Source organism: Salvia splendens, chromosome 22 (genome assembly GCF_004379255.2).
Source record: "Salvia splendens isolate huo1 chromosome 22, SspV2, whole genome shotgun sequence".
Taxonomy (NCBI): domain Eukaryota; kingdom Viridiplantae; phylum Streptophyta; class Magnoliopsida; order Lamiales; family Lamiaceae; genus Salvia; species Salvia splendens.
Genome location: NC_056053.1, coordinates 17,997,524 through 18,020,563, shown reverse-complemented (window position 1 = coordinate 18,020,563; position 23,040 = coordinate 17,997,524). Strand labels below are relative to the sequence as shown.

At 40.2% G+C, this 23,040-nt stretch overlaps 2 protein-coding genes across 3 annotated transcripts; one reads left to right on the top strand and one right to left on the bottom strand.

The window, feature by feature from the left end:
• The first annotated feature begins 14,191 nt into the window (after positions 1-14,191).
• Positions 14,192-15,879, top strand: LOC121787593 (8-hydroxygeraniol dehydrogenase-like). Its single transcript, XM_042186369.1, has 5 exons — positions 14,192-14,366; positions 14,496-14,609; positions 14,681-15,194; positions 15,285-15,438; positions 15,535-15,879. Exons 1-5 carry the CDS (start codon positions 14,269-14,271, stop codon positions 15,735-15,737), a joined length of 1,083 nt encoding a protein of 360 aa, XP_042042303.1. The 5' UTR covers positions 14,192-14,268; the 3' UTR covers positions 15,738-15,879.
• A 1,575-nt stretch (positions 15,880-17,454) lies between these two features.
• On the bottom strand, positions 17,455-20,416 carry LOC121787592 (elongator complex protein 4-like). 2 transcript variants are annotated; one of them, XM_042186367.1, is made up of 9 exons: positions 20,263-20,416; positions 19,944-20,111; positions 19,639-19,865; positions 19,496-19,565; positions 18,728-18,884; positions 18,422-18,497; positions 18,178-18,337; positions 17,993-18,084; positions 17,455-17,676 (listed from the first exon to the last, which is right to left on the bottom strand). In XM_042186367.1, exons 2-9 carry the CDS (start codon positions 20,086-20,088, stop codon positions 17,509-17,511), a joined length of 1,095 nt encoding a protein of 364 aa, XP_042042301.1. In that variant the 5' UTR covers positions 20,089-20,111; positions 20,263-20,416; the 3' UTR covers positions 17,455-17,508. The 2 variants fall into 2 exon arrangements, with proteins under 2 accessions (XP_042042301.1, XP_042042302.1); XM_042186368.1 differs by having other exon boundaries at positions 19,944-20,129; positions 20,263-20,407.
• Positions 20,417-23,040: the final 2,624 nt, after the last annotated feature.

Below are 23,040 nucleotides of genomic sequence, written 5' to 3'. Positions count from 1 at the left end.
GAATAATCAATAAGTTCAAAAGTATTTAACGCGCTCTAGAAACCTTTAATTTACTAGTATGCAAGTATAGATAGCATATTATTGACCATAATATTCATAATATTTCTTCAATCAATGAAATTTTAATAAATGCGTTCCTTCAAGAGGCCATTGGTTTTGTTACACGATTAAATAAATTATGTATTTAAAATTTTATAGAGCCGAATTATATGAATTTGACGCATATTTATTAGGTCAATTACTTAGTTTGGTCAAACAATTTATAAAGATCAATATCGCGTTTAGGTATTGAAACTAATTAATACTAAAAGAAAGAATAATGTAGAGAATAGTCTTCTTGTTTGTATTGATCTCTTTATTACTTTAATTATTTATTATTATTTTTTTAAAATAAGTGTATAAAAAGAAATGACTCAAATAACATAGGATAGATGGAGTATTGGTTTCAGATTTTGTACGATCACGAGTTCATATATAAGTCACAACCAAATCAAAGATGATTTTATTTGTCAAAGTAAAAAAGTACCATAAAAGTTACATACTGAAACAATAAAATGAGCTTTTCTTCTGAGAGACTTATAACTAATTTGATCCAATTGTCATTTTCGAACTAAACTTGAACAAGTATATTTTCAAAGTCTCGTGCTTGTATTCGTGAAAATTGACAAGTGATGCATTTACTTGCTTATTTTGTCAAAAAAATATAAAGCCTCATATTCGAATTAAGCATGTTATTGATGAGATCATCATGCCATGAGCATCATGTCATAAAGTAATGCCGTTTTATTTTTTATTTTCTTTGGCTTCCCTACCTCTTTTTTTGTAGGAAAAATACGTGTCTATGTTCTGATTATAATAAACACATAAAAGAGCCAAATGGATTTGATTATTATTTAAATTTAATTTTCATTAATTAATGTAGAACTTTAACAGCAAGGGTCTATGATGCAATTAATATATACGTTTTTTAAAAATATAAACTTTTGAAGATGTATGATTTTTTATATAATTGGTAAAGTAAGAGAAATGAAAAAGAAAATATAGTGAATTTATAGTGGATAGTATAGTCCACATTATTGGTAGTGTTTAGTGATTTCAAATATATCTCATTTTAGAAAGTTTTAAGGAACAAACATAAAATTATTTATTTTTTAAGGGATAGAGGGAATAATATTTTTCTATTGTAGAGAAGTATGTAAAGAATTCAAAATGTCTGTAAATTCATTCTTTGATTATACTATAGAATAATATGTATGTTCAATCAGAGATTTCCTAAATTTCTATGATTGAACTATGTACTATTAATTATTCCGGTATCAAAATGATATACACGCATGTAGACAACAATTATCTTAGTTGTGTTTGATTGCACACAGAATATCTATTACAGTGTAAATCATATTTCTATATATTAAATAAATGTACTCTGTATTACATATCATGACATAAGTTCTTAACAATCCAATATATTTAATTTTTATTACCGAAGAGTAACTTAGTTTAAAAATATTTTAAAAATAGTGTTAAACAAGTTCAAATAATTTTACTGTGCCATAGAGAATAATACAAGTAAAATTACAATATATAAGTGTAGTATATATTCTAGTGCAATCAATATCCCTTATCAGAAACAAATAAAGTGTGATTAAATTGTGTATGAGATTATTTAGTCATTTAAGGGAAAAAGCCCAATTAAAAGCCATCGGACACTCTCTGAGTCGACAATGGCAAGAAACTATGAATATAGTAGATTTGTATGATTTTTTCAAAATGAGAAGCCCAATAGAATAAGTAAGAAATTTAATTACAATACTAAAATAATATCAAAGGACTTTTGTCGAAAGTTTTAGTAATACTGTGTATAGAGTCCGCGGTAAATTTTTCGACGCCCAATCCGTCCTTATATTTGACGAGGATTTTGGCGCATACATGTCACATTAAAAGTGTCCATAGTAGTTTGGCTAAGTCCAACACCAAGTCACAAATACAAAAAAACTTATCCAGCCCAATAGGGGCAAGCCATAACTACAAATCTAATTATTTTATCAATTGTTGTTATATTGTAATTCAATTAGAATAAAAATTATCGGACTATAATAATTATAAAAAATGCATAATTAATAGTTATCGTATCCCGAGTCGCCTTAGCCAGGGGAATCACCATCTCCACCTTGCATATTGATACAACAAAAATATAGAGAGTGAAAATTAGAGTGTTAAATGTGTGTGAGGTGAAAATGAGTAATATGTACTCCCTCTGTTCCTGAATATTTATCACTTATTTCTTTTTTTTGGTCCGTCCCTAAAAATTTGTCACCTTTCACTTTTACCATTTTTGGTAATGGATCCTACATTCCACCAACTCATTCACTCACAATTTATTATAAAACTAATATATAAAAGTAGGACCCACGTGCCACCAACTTTTTCAACCACTTTCTGTTATATTTCTTAAAACCCGTGTCAGTTCAAATGGTGACGAATTATCAGGGACGGAGGGAGTAGTATTTATAAAAAAAATTGAAAAAAATAAAATAAAAAGTTTCCGGCGCTGTGCAATAGGGGCCGCGGGCAGCACCGCGGCGCCAGGTAGGAAGGCGCGTCCAGGCCGAGTAGTCGGCCCGCCCATGTCCACCCCCCCCCATCCGTTTCCGTAGCTATAGGGAGCCGCGGCCAGTCGTGTCCTAGTGCAGAAGCCCTATTGTGGACACCCTATCAGTAATATATAGTGGAAACTCCATTGATTGTAGTGTGATTGCATATGTTCCTTTGATATTAATAGGGTTTTAAGAATTAAATAATATATTCTTATTTGTAGTCAAGTTTTGATATAGATTTTGCAAAATATTTTTTCTTTAAAACAAACTTGAATATGACTATTTTATAAAGTTTTTGTCGAAAAAATTGGTTGTGGGATGATGACTGTACGACGGAATAGTAGAGCTTTACTCATTTGTCTTAAATCTCAGAAATTACCTGACTTTGTTTCTAAAGTAGAATACTTTCTACAGTACTACATTTCTGTGAGTGTTTTTGAGAATGTATTGTTGTGAAAATCGAGGTACAACTTGCCGGGCGAAATTACAATGGAAAATAAAGGAAATTACATGGAAAATAACTGAACAAAATACACGGAAAACTTGTGGAGAGTGGTAAGCCGAGTCGAGGAGTCCTCTTTCCGCAAGACGAGATACGTCTCGGTAGTGCTCTCGGTTTGGCGTGTCGTCCCCAAAGATAAAACGGCTTCGTCTCTGGAGTAGCAGCACCGCTAGCAACAGAGCTCCAGCGAACGGGAGTGAGGCGGGGGCAGAGCTTCGACGGGAAGTTTATGCAGAGAGGGAGAGAGCGTGTATGCAAAATGCTTGAGTATGTTTTGTATAGAATGCAATGGATGCATGGCTATTTATAGGCCAAGTCCACCTGCAGGGCATTGATGGAGTCAACAGCCATTATGTGTGCCATGATGGCTTGATTGTAACCGCCGGGGGTTATTGACTGGTGCACTAGCCAGTAGGAGCTGAAGAGACACGACGCACCTGGACACGCTACACGACGGGATACACCATGGACCCGTCGGGGTCCATCGGGGACCTTTTGTCTCCCGTTATGGGTCGGGGTCCAGCGGGGACCTTTTGACTCCCGTTGTGCGTCGGGGTCCAGCGGGGACCTTATGTCTCCCGTTGTAAGTCGGGGTCCAGCGGGAACCTTTTGTCTCCCGTCATGCGTCGGGGTCCAGCGGGACCATGACGTGGACCAGACCCGTCGGGGATAGCGTGGAGTTTGGGTTGGTCTAAAAAGAACAAGCGGGGCATGAACCACGCTCAACGACCAGCTCCAAAGAACAGCCCAAAGACCACCCAAAGACCAATTGCCAAGATCCAAGATCCAAGTCACAAGGCACAAGGCACCCGGTACACGGGGCACGGGGCACGGGGCACGGGGCACGGGCACGGGTCACGGGACACGGGACACTGGACACGGGTCACGGGTCACGGGACACGGGTCACGGTGCGCGGTGCGCGGCTTGCGGCTCGCGGGCGGGCGGCGCGCGCGTGTGCGCGCGTGTGGGCTCTGTCACCCGTCTTATTCCACGATAATTATTACACATGATAATTCATCTGATTAAATACTTCATCAAAGAAGTTTATCATCCCCGATGTGGGATAATTAACACCTAGTTATTTAATCCCTTAGTCTTTTCACATAGCTCATTTCTAGCTTTATTGTGACCAACTTTAATATATTATTTCTCACTCACAGGGAATCGGATTTGAGAAAGTGAATATACTACGGTCATCTACTCGGAACGTAGATCGATGCTATTGCATTTAATTTCACAAAATTAAATGTCTTACACCATTTATTATTAGTCAAAAATCCTTTGACCAAGCACGATTCCAACAATCCCCCACATGAGTGGAAATTGCCCAAATGCATATGTATGCAGACACAAGCTCAACCCTCAAGAGGTATGTAAGCATAAAAATAGGTAGTTTTTGGCTTTGAACCCTCCATAGTCAACACTATCGGATACACAGGCGGACTAGTAGCGCGATGCTTTGAACTATTCCTCCACAGCGTGCACCGAGACAATGATGTTAACACTTAAACACCTCAACCTCATCCGTTCTCACGTTTTGTGTCCATTTCAGGCCTTGGACACCACTTTGGATTCATAAGTGTATTGTTTGAAGCGGCCCCACTTCACACTTACATAGGTGATTCCTCGTTAAGTATCTTGCCATACTCGGTCTCCTTGAGAACTTCATCTCAACGAGATCCTTTAGGGATCATTAAAAGTCATAGACTTAACCTCACCACTAGGCAAGTTTTTCAACACTCTATTGCTCTTCTAGGGAATAGATATAGATGAGTGTTTCACACGAACTCTCATAGCTTAGTTTTCCCATTGAACCAAGTTCTTGGGATCTCCAGTCATCATGGTTGGGTTACCACTATGACAATTCTTTAGTTTGTGGATTTCAAACCCATTCCCTCTAGCAATTTATTCATTTGATCACGATTTAACCCTTTGGTTAGCGGATCCGCTAGATTATCCAATGACTCCACGTAGTCAATTGTAATCACCCCTGTTGTGATCAAATGTCTCACGGTATTATGTCGTCGACGAATGTGTCTAGACTTACCGTTGTACAAGCCACTGTTTGCCCTCCCAATAGCTGCTTGGCTATCACAGTGAATTAACACTGGAGGCACGGGCTTTGACCAACATGGAATATCTTCAAGGAAGTTTTTAAGCCATTCGGCTTCTTCCGCGGCTTTATCTAAAGCTATGAATTCAGATTCCATGGTAGATCGGGCTATACATGTCTGTTTCGTGGATTTCCACGAGACAGCACCACCCCCAATAGTAAAGACATATCCACTTGTTGAAAGTGAGTCTTTGTTATCGGATATCCAATTTGCATCACAGTACCCTTCAAGTACCGGGGGGTATCTCGAAAAATGTAGCCCATGATTTTGAGTATACTTGAGATATCTCAAAACTCTTACAAGAGCTTTCCAATGCTCTTTGCTTGGATTGCTCGTATAACGGCTCAACTTGTTCACGGCGCAAGCAATGTCGGGTCGAGTGCAATTAGTAAGATACATAATGCATCCAATGACCCATGCATAATCCTCTTGTGCAACGGGCTCACCCCTGTTCTTGCTCAAGTGAACATTGAGCTCTATAGGCGTCTTAGCCGGGATGCCATCATAGGCGTTGAACCTCTTTAATACTTTCTCAACATAATGAGATTGTGTTAAGGTGATTCCTTCGGATGTTCTTAGAAATTTCATTCCAAGGATTACATCGGCTAGACCCATATCCTTCATGTCAAAGTTTCTCTTTAACATGGCTTTCGTTTCGTTATTCACTTGGGTGTTACTACCCATGATTAACATATCATCAACATAGAGACACACTATAACATATCCATTATCAGTGTTCTTAATGTAGACACATTTGTCACATTCGTTGATTTTAAATCCATTTGATAACATCACGTTATCAAATTTCAAGTGCCACTGCAACGGCGCTTGTTTCAATCCATAGAGGGATTTAACCAGTTTGCATACCTTTTTCTCTTGTCCAGGTACTACAAAACCTTCAGGTTGTTCCATATAGATTTCATCTTCAAGGTCACCATTTAGAAACGCAGTCTTAACATCCATTTGGTGAATCTCAAGATTGTGTACAGCAACAATCGCGAGAAGCACTCGTATTGATGTAATCCTCGTTACAGGTGAGTAGGTATCGAAGAAATCGTACCCTTCATTTTGTTTAAAGCCTTTGACTACCAGTCTAGCTTTATACTTGTCAACTGTTCCATCGGCCTTAAACTTTCTTTTAAGGACCCATTTGCATCCTAAAGGTTTAGCACCTTCAGGTAGATCAACCAACACCCACGTGTGGTTTAGCAAAATTGAATCAATTTCGCTTTGAACAACTTCTTTCCAATGCAACCCGTCTGGGCCAGCAAAGGCTATTTTTATCGATGTTGGTTCTTCATCCAACATGAATGCAATATAGTCAGGACCAAATGTCTTTGGTGTTCTGACCCTGCTACCACGTCTTGGTACCGCATCGTTTGGATCAGGCCTTGTTCGCTTGCGCGATTCTGGCTCTTCATCCGCTGATTTAGAACTAGTGGCTTCATCCTCAATTCTCGTCTCAGAATTGGGTACAATATTTTCCTTGTCTTTGCGAGGAAATATGTTTTCAAGAAATACAGCATTTCTTGACTCGATTGTTGTTCCCACGGTCACAGTCGATATTTCAGACTTGTGGACAACAAATCGATATGCACTACTATTAAGTGCATACCCAATAAAGATGCAATCAACCGTTTTAGGACCGATTGTAACTTCTTTGGGCGGAGGAACCATCACCTTAGCCAAACACCCCCACACTTTGAGGTATTTGTAGGATGGCTTCCTTCCCTTCCACAACTCATAAGGAGTAACGTCCTTACCTTTGAGTGGGATTTTGTTTAGAATGTAGTTGGCTGTCAAAACAGCTTTCCCCCACATGTTCTGGGGCATCCCCGAACTGATCAGTAACGCATTCATCATCTCTTTGAGAGTTCGATTCTTGCGTTCTGCTACACCATTAGACTATGGTGAATATGGTGCAGTCGTTTGGTGAATTATACCACTTGCGTTGCATAATTCCTCAAACGGGGCTACGTATTCACCTCCTCTATCACTTCGAATCATTTTGATTTTACATCCAAGTTGATTCTCGACTTCGTTCTTATAATTTTTGAACGCTTCTATTGCTTCGTCTTTACTTCTTAAAAGATAGACATAACAATATCTCGTGCAATCATCTATGAATGTGATAAAGTATTTTTTACCACCTCTCGTTTGCACCAATTTTAAGTCACATACGTCCGTGTGAATTAATTCAAGGGGTTTCATGTTCTGTTCAACCGAATGAAACGGTAACTTAGTCATTTTCGCCTCAAGACAAGTTTCACATTTGTTTTGAGTTTCTACTTCATTTGCCTTTAGTAAATCTAAACTTACTAATCTTTTAATGGCATTTTGATTTATATGTCCCAATCTATTGTGCCACAAGTTAGAACACTCAGCCAAGTAAGAAGAAGTAGATGCATTCTTATTATTAGCCAACGGCTTAGGGACATGGCGTGTAGCTACACTAAGCTTGAAAAGTCCGTCGGTTACAAAACCTTTTCCGAGCGACTTTCCAAACTTGTACAAAGAAAACCTATCAGATTCAAATACAAGTTTAAACCCCTTATTCACTAGTATTGATCCTGACACTAGGTTCTTCCGGATGTCCGGGACGTGCAGCACATCCTTCAAAGTAATGGTGACGCCGGACGTCATCATGAGGATCACGTCTCCAATGCCAAGGACTTGAGACGAGGCTTGATTCCCCATGTTGATCTTCCTCCCTTCAACAGCGGTGTAGGAGGCGAACTTGCTCTTATCGGCACAGACGTGGGCAGTAGCTCCAGTGTCGATGTACCAGCCACCTTTGTTATCAACAAGGTTGACTTCTTCCGTGACCACAGCAACAAGGTCACTTTCATCCCAGTCCTTGAACTCTTTTTCAACAACGTGGGCAGCCGGCTTCTTCTTCGGCTTGCGGCAGTCTTTGGAAAAGTGGCCAGGTTTGCCACAATTGTAGCAGTTGCCTTCAACCTTCCTCGTCGGCTGCTTCTTCTTGCCCTTGTCCTTTGCAATTGGACGGGAGCGTTTGTTGGAGGGACCGCCCCGCTCCAACAGATTGGCCTTAGCAACAGGTGGGCCATGGCCCTTAGCCAAACCATCGCGTTTGCGCACGTCTGACTCGATGCGCAGCTTCACGATCAAGTCTTCAAGATTCATCTCCTTTCGCTTGTGCTTAAGGTAGCTCTTGAAGTCCTTCCAGCCGGGTGGAAGTTTTTCAATGACCGTGCCCGCCGTGAAAGCTTCGGGCAGGGCCATTCCCTCGGCGGCGAGGTCGTGGATGATGAGCTGGAACTCTTGCACTTGGTCCATGATTGGTCGGGAGTCGACCATTTTGTAGTCCAAGTACTTGGCTATTACAAATTTTTTAGTACCCGCATCATCACTACGGTACTTCTTATCTAGCATTTCCCACACTTGTTTTGATGTGGGAACAGTGCAATACACGTTATAGAGACTATCATCTAAAGCACTTAAAATAAAGTTTTTACAAAGATAGTCTCCTTTGTGCCAAGCGTCATACTCGACGTATATCTCGACACGTGCCTCGTCCTCGCTTGGCGGGGTTGGCTCGTTCTCCTTGCGGAAGTTCACGACGCCCAACGTTGTTAGGTAGAACAACATTTTCTGATGCCATCTCTTGAAGTCTGTTCCAGTGAACTTCGACGGCTTCTCGACGGGTGGCATCATCCTTGGTGCCATCGGTGCCGAGGTTGTCCCATGGAAGGGACCAAGTCCGTTGCCCCCGTAGGAGCTAACCATTGGTTGGGTCACAGTACCCCCCATATTTGCGTGGAGCATGGAGGCCCCCGCATTTGTACCGACCCCGAAAGATCCAGCACTCGTGCCGACCCCGAAGGATCCAGCACCCGTGCTGCCCCCGAAGGAGCTAGCACCCGTGCCGACCCCGGAGGGTCCAGCACCCGTGCCGTGCCCGAAGGCCACGACACTTGACCCAATGAAGGATCCAATGGAACCACTGAAAGTGGAACCGACCGACCCACTCGAGGTGAATCCAGAAACCGTCCCAAATGGGTTGTCAAACACCCAAGGGGCTGTTGATGAAGAGGTTGAGAAGCCAGGAGTCGGAATCATCGTTATGTCCGACGTCGTGGTGACGGGAGCGACGGGGGACACCGTGGATGGAACGGTGGCAGCGGCGGTAGACGGGTCAGTCGACATCTCCAAGCAAAGGTGTTGATTAAGTTCAGTAGGTGTGTGTAAAGTCCTTTAGTGGCAAGAATATCTCGTCTTGCGATTGTTGTGAAAATCGAGGTACAACTTGCCGGGCGAAATTACAATGGAAAATAAAGAAAATTACACGGAAAATAACTGAACAAAATACACGGAAAACTTGTGGAGAGTGGTAAGCCGAGTCGAGGAGTCCTCTTTCCGCAAGACGAGATACGCCCCGGTAGTGCTCTCGGTTTGGCGTGTCGTCCCCAAAGATAAAACGGCTTCGTCTCTGGAGTAGCAGCACCGCTAGCAACAGAGCTCCAGCGAACGGGAGTGAGGCGGGGGCAGAGCTTCGACGGGAAGTTTATGCAGAGAGGGAGAGAGCGTGTATGCAAAATGCTTGAGTATGTTCTGTATAGAATGCAATGGATGCATGGCTATTTATAGGCCAAGTCCACCTGTAGGGCATTGATGGAGTCAACAGCCATTATGTGTGCCATGATGGCTTGACTGTAACCGCCGGGGGTTATTGACTGGTGCACTAGCCAGTGGGAGCTGAAGAGACACGACGCACCTGGACACGCTACACGACGGGATACACCATGGACCCGTCGGGGTCCATCGGGGACCTTTTGTCTCCCGTTATGGGTCGGGGTCCAGCGGGGACCTTTTGACTCCCGTTGTGCGTCGGGGTCCAGCGGGGACCTTATGTCTCCCGTTGTAAGTCGGGGTCCAGCGGGAACCTTTTGTCTCCCGTCATGCGTCGGGGTCCAGCGGGACCATGACGTGGACCAGACCCGTCGGGGATAGCGTGGAGTTTGGGTTGGTCTAAAAAGAACAAGCGGGGCACGAACCACGCTCAACGACCAGCTCCAAAGAACAGCCTAAAGACCACCCAAAGACCAATTGCCAAGATCCAAGGCACAAGGCACCCGGTGCACGGGGCACGGGCACGGGTCACGGGACACGGGTCACGGGACACGGGACATGGGACACGGGTCACGGTGCGCGGCTCGCGGCTCGCGGGCGGACGGCGGAGGCGCGCGCGTGTGGGCTCTGTCACCCGTCTTATTCCACGATAATTATTACACATGATAATTCATCTGATTAAATACTTCATCAAAGAAGTTTATCATCCCCGATGTGGGATAATTAACACCTAGTTAATTAATCCCTTAGTCTTTTCACATAGCTCATTTCTAGCTTTATTGTGACCAACTTTAATATATTATTTCTCACTCACCGGGAATCGGATTTGAGAAAGTGAATATACTACGGTCATCTACTCGGAACGTAGATCGACGCTATTGCATTTAATTTCACAAAATTAAATGTCTTACACCATTTATTATTAGTCAAAAATCCTTTGACCAAGCACGATTCCAACATTTATGTCTAGCACAATCTTAAATATCGCTTTGTTATTTTGAAAAATATTATTAGGATAGTCGTTTGAACCTCGTTTCTTCTTGAAAGTACTTACGTACAAGCTGTCCCTAGTAGCCCATTTTGAAGCTTAGAGCATCCGCAACGGTAGCGACGGTCGCCACCGCCGTCCGCGCCGCTGGCAAGACGAAGGACCGCTGCCGCTGCGCTCGCGCCGCGCCAGCGAGCAGCTGACGTGGCGGCACGGGATTGGGCAACGGCATAGCCGTTGCCTTCAAAAAAATTTTTTACTTAAAAATCGGTATTTAATTGTAAATAATGATAAAAAAAATTCCAAATCCAAAAAATATGGCCGTTTTTTTCCATTTTTTCTGAATTTTTTTATTTTTTTATTTTTTCCCCCAAAATCATCTATAAATACACACATTCATAATCCATTTATCACATCAAATCATCTCTCATTCATCTCTCATTCATAATTCTCATACAAACTATCAACACATTCATCCCTCACTCAAAACCTCAAATGGATTTCACCCATATTATGGCGGAAGCGGAGCGCGAAGAACAAGAATACTACGAACAACATCGTGCCGCTTACGAAGCATATGTCGCGGAGAATACCCCCGCTCCTCCTCCTCAACGAACTAGATCAAATCGCCGCTACATCCATCGTGACCGGGAGGGAGCCCACGAAAGTCTCGCTGCTGACTACTTTGCCGACCAGCCGCGGTTTTCGGCAGATTACTTTAGGCGCCGTTTTCGCATGTCAAAGCGCTTGTTCATGCGAATTGTCAACACATTGTCCGCACGTGTTGAATTCTTCCAAACAGGTCCAGATGCAGCCGACCGGAAAAGTATCACGCCGTTGCAGAAGTGTACGTGTGCCATCCGACAACTCGCTACTGGGCAAACGGCCGACATCTTCGACGAGTATTTGCATATCGGTGAGTCCACTGGAATCCTTTGTCTAAAGAATTTTTGCGAGGGAGTTCGTTCAGCTTTCGGGGATGAATTCCTTCGGGCACCCAGCACCGATGATTGCCAACGGTTGCTTCGTCTTCACGAATCAGTCCATGGCTTCCCCGGAATGCTTGGCAGCATTGACTACATGCATTGGAGGTGGAAGAATTGCCCGAATGCTTGGAGGAGGCAACACTTAAGCGGTCACAAAGGCGGCGGCCCAACACTTATCCTTGAGGCGGTCGCCGACTACCGCCTATGGATTTGGCATGCATATTTTGGCGTTGCCGGAGCCAACAACGACTTGAACGTGCTCTATTCTTCACCACTCTTCAATGATATGATGAATGGTGTAGCACCGACGATCGACTTCACCATCAACGGAAATACATACCACATTGGTTACTATCTCGCCGATGGTATCTACCCAAGGTGGTCGACGTTCGTGAAGACGCTCCACAACCCGAGACGGGTTCTTTTTGCGGAGCGTCAAGAGTCCGCGCGGAAAGACGTCGAAAGAGCCTTCGGGGTCCTTCAAGCCCGATTCAACATAGTGAAGGCCCCGGCTCGGCTGTGGTACGTGAATAATATCGCCGACATCATGTTCACGTGTATTATCTTACATAACATGATTATAGCCGACGAAGGGCCGAGGGCGGCTAGCTTCTACGACGAGGATGAAGCCGGAAGCTCAACAGCGAGGTCTCCCCCACGCCGAGGTGAGCATACGACGGTTGGCCAGAGGATCGAGACAAGGCACACAATGCGCGATACCCGAACCCACATTCAGTTACAAGAAGACCTAATCAACCACATGTGGGCGAAATTCGGCAACGAGTAGTGTTTTTTTAATTTTTAGTATTTTAATTGTGTAATTTTTAATTTTTAGGATTTTAATTATGTCGTTTTTATTTTATTTGTCATTTGTAATTTTATTTAGGTTTTTTTAATGAATTTTATTATTATGGAAATGTTATTGTTTAATTGAATTTTAAATTAATTGTGCTCGTCCTTGCGGAAGAGCACAGCTGTGGGTGTTGTGCTCTTCCCAGAGAGCAGGCAGAAAAAGTGGGGCCGGGCCCACAACCGTGCCGCTGGCAAGAGCACGGTTGTGGATGCTCTTAGGCCACATTCATTTCATAGCCTGAAAATTATTTGTCTATGCCACATCAGTTCTCCCATCCACACCCCAATTTATGCATATTACACACTTAGTCAAGTCAAATATGGGGAATTTTATACTCCATCCGTCTCATGTTACTCGCACTTTTTATTTTAGACCGTAAATTTGAGATTGATTTTTTAGTATAATTAAATTAGAATTTTAAGTGTAATGAGACATAACTTAATAAATGGGCTCTTAACTTAATCTAACATATTAATTAAATACATTAATTCTAACTTAAACTACAAATAATGTAAGTAGTTTGAGACGAGCCGAAAAGCAATAGTGCAAGTAACAAGGGACGGATAGAGTACTATTTAAAGATGAAGAGTGGCGTTGCATTGAGAACCTTCTGAGAAAAAGAACATGAATTAACCGAAAAAGAGAACAAACCTCGAGTCAGGGAACGCAAAGAAAAGAAAAAAAGAAGAAAAGAAAGAAGAAAATGTATATCATATCGACCCACTCATAGTCACATGCCTATCCATTTTCAATCCAAAATTGCGCAACAGGGCAATCCCTCAATCTAAGTAAGACGTTTTCTTTTTCGACAGTAAGTAATTCACTCATCTCTCCTACTTTATCATCTTTTATATCTCCTACTTTATCAGCTTCCATACTTTATTCTCTTTCTCTTTTTTATTACTTTAATCTCTCTTTCTCTTTCTTACTTTATTCTCTTTTACTTTACTATTAATAATTTAATTCACTTAACGCATTACCTAAATTTCACTTAAACATTTGGAAAATTCTGACCGATTCTTAAGAAACTGCAGTAACTTTTATGTGAATAATTTATTTTTGGAGGTGAAGATGAAAAAATTGTCTTATTTGGCCTCCTCTTGCCGCTTCTCCGGAAGATTCTAGAAATATGTAAAAATTAATATTGCGTTCACGTCCATAGCTATCATACAACTAGATTATTTATTATTGGCGACGAAGTCAATCTTATGTTATTTGTATTGAGTTGTAAGCTTTTCAGATGATATTTGGAATTTTATACATGTATTTCAAACCGCAAAGTATGTAAAATAAATTTTCAAGTCAATGGTAATCAGAATGTAATTTTTCTTTTTTTTAACATTGCTTGTATTTTTATTTTTATAATAATTTACTAGACATTTTACTGGAACACAAGTAATTGTTGTAAGAATGTAGAATGAGATGATGAGTAATCGGTATTCCTTATTCTTCAGCTAGTTGCATTAAAAAGTTGGTTGGCTTTATTGACTAATACTTCATCTATAGAAGCAAGTCTATTCATTGTTCACACAACAGCAGCCGAATGGGAATGAGACGTCTGCATTCATCTCACCACTTATATCTATAAATACCATTCTTACATCTTCCCAACAATCACAAACACATTTCCAATAATGGCGAAATCATATGAAACAGAGCACCCTGTGAAGGCATTTGGATTGGCTGCAACAGACTCATCTGGCCATCTCTCTCCCTTCAAATTCTCCAGAAGGTGCTTTGCTTTTCCAACCTATATCTATTCTGTGAAGATGGAAAAAGAAGAATAATAAACTAGGATGTAGGAAGTAACCTATACAGCTATACTTAAATACTTATACAGTTATACTTGATCACTTTGCAGGGCAACTGGTGATGATGATGTGCAGTTCAAAGTATTGTATTGTGGAATCTGTCACACTGATCTTCACTACCTCAAGAACGAGTGGGGCGTCACTCAATATCCTCTTGTTCCTGGGTAACTTTCTGCTTTTCCTCAATAATTGAAATAATCATGCCATTATAATTGACATGGATATGTAATTGCAGGCATGAGATTGTTGGTGTGGTAACAGAAGTGGGAAAGAAGGTTGAGAAGGTCAAAGTCGGAGACAGAGTTGGTGTTGGATGCATGGTCGGATCCTGTCGATCATGTGAGAGCTGCAAGGAAGATCTTGAGAATTACTGCCCCAAGATCATCCCCACTTATGCTGCTCCCTACCACGATGGCACCATCACGTACGGTGGCTACTCTGATATCATGGTTGCTGATGAGCATTTCATTGTTCGTATCCCTGAAAACATGCCATTGGATGCTGCTGCTCCTCTTCTATGTGCCGGCATCACCACCTACAGCCCCATGAGATACTTTGGACTAGACAAGCCCGGGATGCACATTGGAGTTGTCGGTTTGGGCGGACTCGGCCATGTTGCTGTTAAATTTGCCAAGGCTTTCGGTTGCAAGGTCACAGTCATTAGCACATCTATCAGCAAAAAGGATGAAGCGCTTTCACATTTGGGCGCAGATTCGTTCTTGATAAGCAAAGATGCTGATGAAATGCAGGTAAATAAAGAAATTTTCAATTGTTTTATCAACATCAACATCATCACTATATTAATGTGGATGTGGATTGTGTTACAATTATATATGTAGGGTGCAATGGGGACAATGGATGGTATTATAGATACAGTATCAGCACATCATGCTTTGATGCCACTCATTGGCCTCTTGAAGGCTCACGGAAAGCTCATCATGCTTGGCGCCCCAGATAAGCCTCTCGAGCTACCGGTTTTTCCTTTACTTGCAGGTACAATACCCATATGGAGTATAAGAATCTAAGATACATGCTAAATTCAATCATTTGTATGAGATTAATGTGTGGTTGAAATGAATATTATTTTAGGGAGAAAGATGATATCAGGGAGTGGGATTGGAGGAATGAAAGAGACACAAGAAATGATTGATTTCGCGGCCAAGCATAATATAAAGGCAGATATTGAACTAATCTCAGCAGACTACGTTAACACTGCTTTAGAGAGGCTGACCAAGGCTGATGTGAAGTATCGGTTTGTGATAGATGTTGCCAACACTCTCCAACAATCTTGAGCCACTATTGGGCTTTTGATGGAAGTTCCAATCTGTGTTGCATGTTATTTTCGCTCATTCGTTCATATTATGGCTCATGTCGAATGTCTTTTTATTCTGTTCGTGTCTGTTTTTCAATAAAATATCTCTCTTTTCGTTGAAATTTACATCATTTTAATCCGCATTATCAATAACCGAGACTCGGCTTGAAGCAAGGTAATCACATCCATCGTCAAAGATGAGACAATGGAGTATAGATAGGCACTTTGAAGACCAAACACCTTTATGTTATGTTTCTTTGTCTTCAGTATTTATTCCTTTCGTGTTTAGTATGTTAGGCTTTAACAAACCCATCATATAGAAGCTCTTCAATTATCAAACCCATCATATAAATGAATAAGACTATTGCAAGAATAAGGCTTGATTTCCTCTATTTGTTTCATTGTTTTCTTCATAGCATCAGAGTTTAGTTTTTTCGAAAAGTATCAATAATAGTTCTCTATTTACCCTCGAGATGACTTGAAACCGTAGAAGGAGGAGAAACCAATCTAAGCTCTCTCCGTCCCTCTTAATCAGTTTCTTACCTCTTCTCTATTAATATGTAATACACATCACTCGTGGAGGAGGTGAAGGGGTGGAAGATGTGGAGATTATTAAAAGGGTAAGAAAAGAGATTTAAAGCTGTTATTGATTTGGCTGAGAGCATCACAGCAGGAAGGACTTCCCCACGGACTAGAACTAGGACTTCCCAAAAACACCTTCTGCCACGTCACTAGGACTTCCCACCCCACTGCCACATCACTAGGACATCCCACTACACAATAGTGGACAAGCACTAGGACATCCCGGCGGACAAGTACAATAATAAAAATTCACAAATAAGCAATTACGGAATAAAATTTCGCCACGAATACGGGCGGAGAAAGTGCAATAACAATTTTATTAAAAAAATAATAATAAAAATAATACAATGCAACAAAAAAAACAACAATTTAAACAAAGTTTAGTATGTCTTGAATCTTTATAGTTTGCCGCTAGCCACAATAGTATGATATGTTTATGTTTTAGGCCTTCATTTTCGACGATCGTTGTGCATTAAATGAAATGCAAATGGAATGAAGTGCAACGAGCCGGATATATAGAGTTGAAATTAAAAAAAATAAAAACTAAAAATAAAAAATAAAAAATCGAAAAATGCTCTCGTCCGTCGGGTGCCCGCAATACCGGACGAGACGGCGGACGAGCTAACGGCCAAGCGGCAAACCCGACGGACGAGGGGTCGTCCGCCCAGTTCGTCCACTATTGTGAATGCTCTTAGTGGGAGAGAAAGTAGAGAAACAGTTAACAGTAGTAGTATTTGGAAAACTAGATTTTGGAAATAATTTTTTAACCAAGAGATATGTAAATAAAATAAATCAAATAAAAACAGGATTTAAGTATGACAAAAGTGGGAATTCTAGGATATTGATTTCGCTAACTCCATCATTTATGTACTCCATCATTTATGATATCTTAAGTCAACTTATTTATGATATCTTATAGTGACTGTGATGTGAATTACTAAGACGGTCAGTTATGTATTCTAGGCCTGCTCTCACACAATGTAGAGAGTAGATTACTTTCAATGACTGATTAAAGCATCTTATGTAGTAACTCCAAACCAATCTTAGGATCACACATACAGTGACTAAAAGGCACCAAAAAAAACCGGATGCTCTAGCAAAACATTTCCAAGATATCATCAGCCGACACCAAAAATTCAATAATCTTAAATAGATACACGCATCATCAACTAAAAGTCGAAGGAACCTGTTTTAGAAGACCCAGAACAACTACCAGAAGAACCATAAGAGCTTCCAGTTGCACCGTCTACAGGTGCTTGGTTTATACATTCCAGAACTAAGGATCTTCGCTTTTGCAGTTTCATTGAGAATGTGGTTGTCTCCAGAATTGCAGGGACCTATGTTAGCCAGGGCACAAATCAGATGTTTCTAGCCATATCATATTATGATAATTTAGGACAAAAATGTTCTAGATGAGTTCAGATGCTTCATTGTGATGGATACCAGTCATTTTACAACACAAAAGAGTATAAATTATAAAAACAACTGCAATAGTATAAGTATCACTTTCATTTGACATAGGAATAGTAAATGAGGTGCCTTTTTTCTTCCCGGTGTGGAGTTCAAATTTTCTAGCTTTTCATTGTAGTGCTCATACAAAACAACATAACAAAAAGCATCAAGTTATAGTAGCAAACCACACATATGACGTACCTGTGTGTTAAAACGTGCAACTTTGTGCACACTAAGAAGTCCAACCATATCCTGGTATCCTGTAAGAAGCTTGGCCAGTTCCTTGTCTTCATCTAATCAAGGCAAGGCATAACTAGTATGTTACATTTGCGCGCAAGTATTGTGGGTAGGTATTATGAATGAAAATAGAAAAGAGCAGTAAACACCTGGAATTGCTTTCACGGAAACTAATGTGTCAGCCAAATGTTGCAGCCTTATTGAGAAGGTTGTTGAAACGAGAGAAGGTGAAAATGTTACGACAGCTACTGCATTTGACAATCTCACAACACTTTTCAATGATCTAACAAAAGAAAGCATTTCCCATTCCTATAGCAGAGTAGAGATCTATCAGCAGGGCCAAACACCTCATTAAATTATAAAATACAAGATTCAAATGAAATAGATACTTACTCTGTTGGAATATTCACATTGCGGCGAACACAGTGACTGAATAGCAATACGTCCCCCTGTTATGTTCCCATTGTTCCTAAAAGCAGATGAGACAAATTAGATTATACTACCTCCAGGAACCAAAGAATGATTGGGTCATTTGCATATATAGTTGATTGATCAACTTTGATTTGATCACTGTCATCCCAATTCGATCAAACCTCATGTTGATTTATTTAGTAATACCATGAATATTGACCTACTATTATAATCATAAATAAGAATTTATAGGGGCTCTAGTAGAAGCATGAATGTAATATGACTTACTGATTTGCTTGCGATAAGAAACTCGAGCAACGTTCATGAAATGCGCCAAGATCAGCAGATTCTTTTAGGCTAACACAATCAATCTGCTTCCCACTAAAGAAATGCCTCTCCAGGGGTTTCCGCAGATCAAAGTCATTGCAGTACTCTGACTTTCCACCTGTTTATCAAGCATATGAAGTCATGAACCATTTTCAGACAGGAAATGTGAAGATGTAACTGCTAGCAAGTCACATTCATAGGGTCCAGTAATATTCTATTGCATCACGAAATATTGAGTAATAAGAATCTTCCACCTGATCTCACAAGCAATTACATCTATTTGCCACTCGACTTCATGCACATCCTTTGTCGTGTCTTATGTTTTGTCATGTTATTCAATCATGCAAGTAAAAACAATGATTGGATTTCCCTTTCTTTCTCGGGAAACACTTTCATAAGTAACTTCCGACAAGACATTTTTTTACCACATATCTAAAAAAAGAGTAGTGCCACTAATCCTTCCTCTTGGTTGAAAGAAATGTCTCTTCAGTCAGTTAATGTTGATCCACAATATAATCTATCTAATACTGATTCAAAGTGCTTCCCTAATGCAGATAGTGGACATCCATATTCACCAACTCATTTCAAACACCAATTGGAGGAAGAAAACGGCTAAAGATCACATTAAGCAGTAAAAGCTTATAAAAAATATCGTGATTACAGAAGTTGCAAACAAGAAAAGAAAGCAGTAACAAAGTTGTAAAACTGACAAGTATTGATTAACTTCACCTCTGTGAGACTCTGAAGTATGCTCCCCAATATACTTCTTGTATTGCCATGCAATTCTCAGCCCTTTCTCCTATATTCAGAATACATTTTATTCCTTCAAATCCCATAGATGAACTTGTGTTCATCAACTAGAAAAAAGGTACCTGCTCGGTCTCATGCACACGCGATTTCTCATCCTTGGACACCATGGGACTAGGCAAGGTGCCAAGAAACCCTCTGGGATCACTTGCAGGACTTGCATATATTAGAGGTTGACGATGAACCAGCCCCTGAGACATGAAATTTCTCAACAATAACATATGATGTGGTGCCTCCGGATCTTCCGTCACCACCACTAAACTTCCCAATGCAAGTCCACCACCCAAAATCTCTGTCAAGATAAAAATAATCTCAAATAGTGTATATCGAACTAACACAAAAACCAACTCCGCTGAGTAAAAGGAATTACTATCGAGGTCAGGAATGCCAGACGAAAGTAACATGGTCCCGTTTGGACCATGCTTAAGCCCAGGAATGCTAGGAACAGAGCTTGATGCTGCACCGAAATTCCGTGAGAAACTGCCGCTCCGAGGTTTATTAGCAGCCATTACCATAACTGAAGCTACCACCACCACAACTACAAAAAAACATAAATCTGAAATCAAATTAACATAACTGAAACAAGTCAATTCCAGAATGCTTTGGGCATTTCATCGAACACAAGATGCGCAACAAGTCGGTAGACTCAGGTTTAATAAAAACAGTATCTTTTGAGAATCGAAGAAAACCTCTCGATCCTCACTTCAGTAGGCGACAGAAATGTTTAAGAAACTTCGGAGAATTGAAGTTCGAGATTGGCAATACAAAATCAGTTAAACTGGAATCAGTCATTCATTTGTCAAAATGAGGTTTGAGAAGAAGCAGCCAACGCTTACTGTAGTGGGCCGAGTTATGAATTCAATATATGGGCAGCCCAAATTTACCTTGTGTGGGCTTGAAATGTGCCATTAAATTCTTATACTTTGAAACCAAGATCCAGTATTCAAGTTTCACGCGGGCACCAAAATTAAGCGATTTACCGTTGTTAAAAACTAAAACTGAAAATCACCTCATTTTCATTTTTTAAGTAGGTTAGGAATATTGATGACATCAGCAGTTGTCGCAATTAAACAAGGGTACAGTTTTTTTTTTTTTTTTAAATTTAAGGAGGATCGACGATGATTCCCCATCTACCCCCGAAGTGACTCGACGATGGTACAGTTTTATATTAATAATCTAAGTTATGCAACCATAATTACTATTTGTAAATAATTAATCAACAATTAAATTATATAGGGAAATAACATAAACTAAACATATATAATAAATCATGGTATGAGAAACAATTGAAATAAAAATATATATATATATTCAATTATTGATTAATCCATAATTCAGTTATGCATATATGTATATATTTTTTTAAAATATTCAAATTTTGGTACTAAAATATGAGTATTATAGTTTATTGTATATCAATAAATTTAATCTCATAATATGAGTATGATCGTTTATTGTACTCCCTCCGTCCCAAGGAAGATGACTCCTTTCTTGGGCGGCACGGAGTTTTATGCGGTTTTATTTTATGTGTTAAGTGTAGAGAATAAAGTAGAGCGAAATGTGTTTCCATTTATAGTAATGGGTCATCTTGGATGTGACAAACAAAAAAAGAAAGTGGGTCATCTTTAATGGGACGGAAAAATATAAGATAGTGGTTGGATACAATATGGAGTACAACACAAGATCTTAAAAAATACTACTAATTCGTCTAAATAGTGTGTTACTTTGGTCAAATTTCACGGGAAATCCCACCCCTTCACGAGATTTTCCACTCTCCCAACTATTAATCATTTTATTTATTTATTGCTAATAAGAATCCCATTTTTTTAAAAAAACAATTTACGCCTTCCTTAATTACACGTTTATTTTTCCCAATTCCCAAAATACTAGCTCCTCTATTTGGGTTTGTTTTATCTCTATTGATGCAAATGCAAATCCATTACTTATATCTTGCTTGATTGCGACAGTCGTAACACCGACGCAAATGTACTTATTAAATTCTTAATTTCATTTTATGTATTATAATCGCATTCATATTTCTTACTATTTCATTTTATATTTTATTGTTTTCTTATATACAATGTTATGCATGACATATCAAAATATTTATGTCCGCGAGGTATGATGACAGTAAATTTGTGGTTTTAGCTATCTATAAATCGGTAGCATTGTATGATTGTATAAAAAAAGTTAAAAAAAGTGCCTAATATTTGAGTCAGGATAGCTTTGTATTTTTATTAGGGTAAATTGTTTCTAAAATCATGAACTTTCACAATAGTTTGGTTTTTCTCGTGAATTTTAAAAGTTGCGTCAAAAATCATGAACTTTACCTTCATGTGCCGATTTCCCGAGTCAGGTATTCCGGCTAAGCAGTGTGATGATGTGTGCATTGATGCTGACATGGAAGATGATTTGGATGCTGAGTGTGTTTATTCTCATTCTTTTCCACTTCATTTACCCTAACCATAATTTTAAAAAAAAGAAGAAGATCTTCTCCTTCCTCACTCCAGCGCCGCCGCCGCCTCCAGCGCCACCGGCTGCCGCCGCTCCGACGCACCACCTGCTCCTCCCCTTCTTCTCTTTCTTTCCCTCCTTTCTCCCTCTTTCCCCCTCCTCTATCTCTCCCACTTTCGGCCTCTTCGTGCCGCTCCCGCCTCTGTGGGAGCGGTGGCGCTCCGTCGCACTCCGTCACTTCCTCTCGCTGGCTCCGCCCCCATCATCACCATCCACCGTCGACCGCTCCTCCCTCTCCTCCAGAGACCACCGCCGACCGCCCCTCCCTTACCTCTTACTCCAAATATTCAAAGGCAAGATCCCCAAATCTGAAAAGGATGTGAAATCGTGGCTATTCGGATGATGATGTTTATTAGAATTGGAAAATAAAATGTAATTAGGATTTAGTTTAGCATTTATTCTCAGCCTATATATAAGGCAATGTATTGTATTTTGTAGTTAACACTTTCACAATGTAATCAATAAAGATATTTTCCTCTTTTCTCCTCTCTCTTAGTCTGACGGTTTCTTCAATCTACCATGGCAGTTTCTTCATTTTTCCTCAATACTTTTTCTATGTATTTTGATTCTCCAAACTTTACATGGTATCAGAGAAAATCTTCCGCATATCACTCTTATTTCCCGATCTATTTCCTCTTTGTTCATAATGAACAATGGTGGTGATTTGTTGCTGGTGAGTTCTCCAATCGACTCACCGCCGACGAAAAAAAAAGAAAAAGAAAAGAAAAAAAAAAGAAAAAGTGTTTGATCTCCTCTCAGATTTTCAATTTTCTCTCATCAATCTCTGTTTTTCATTTCAATTTTGAATCGGTTGATTTGAATCTCGCCGATCTGATTTTTTTTCTCATTGAAATTTATCTGTTCTCACCGATCTAAATCAGTTCTCTCTGATTTCACCGATAAAATTCGGTTTTCTCTATTCTCACAGATTGAAATAGGATTCTATGAATTTG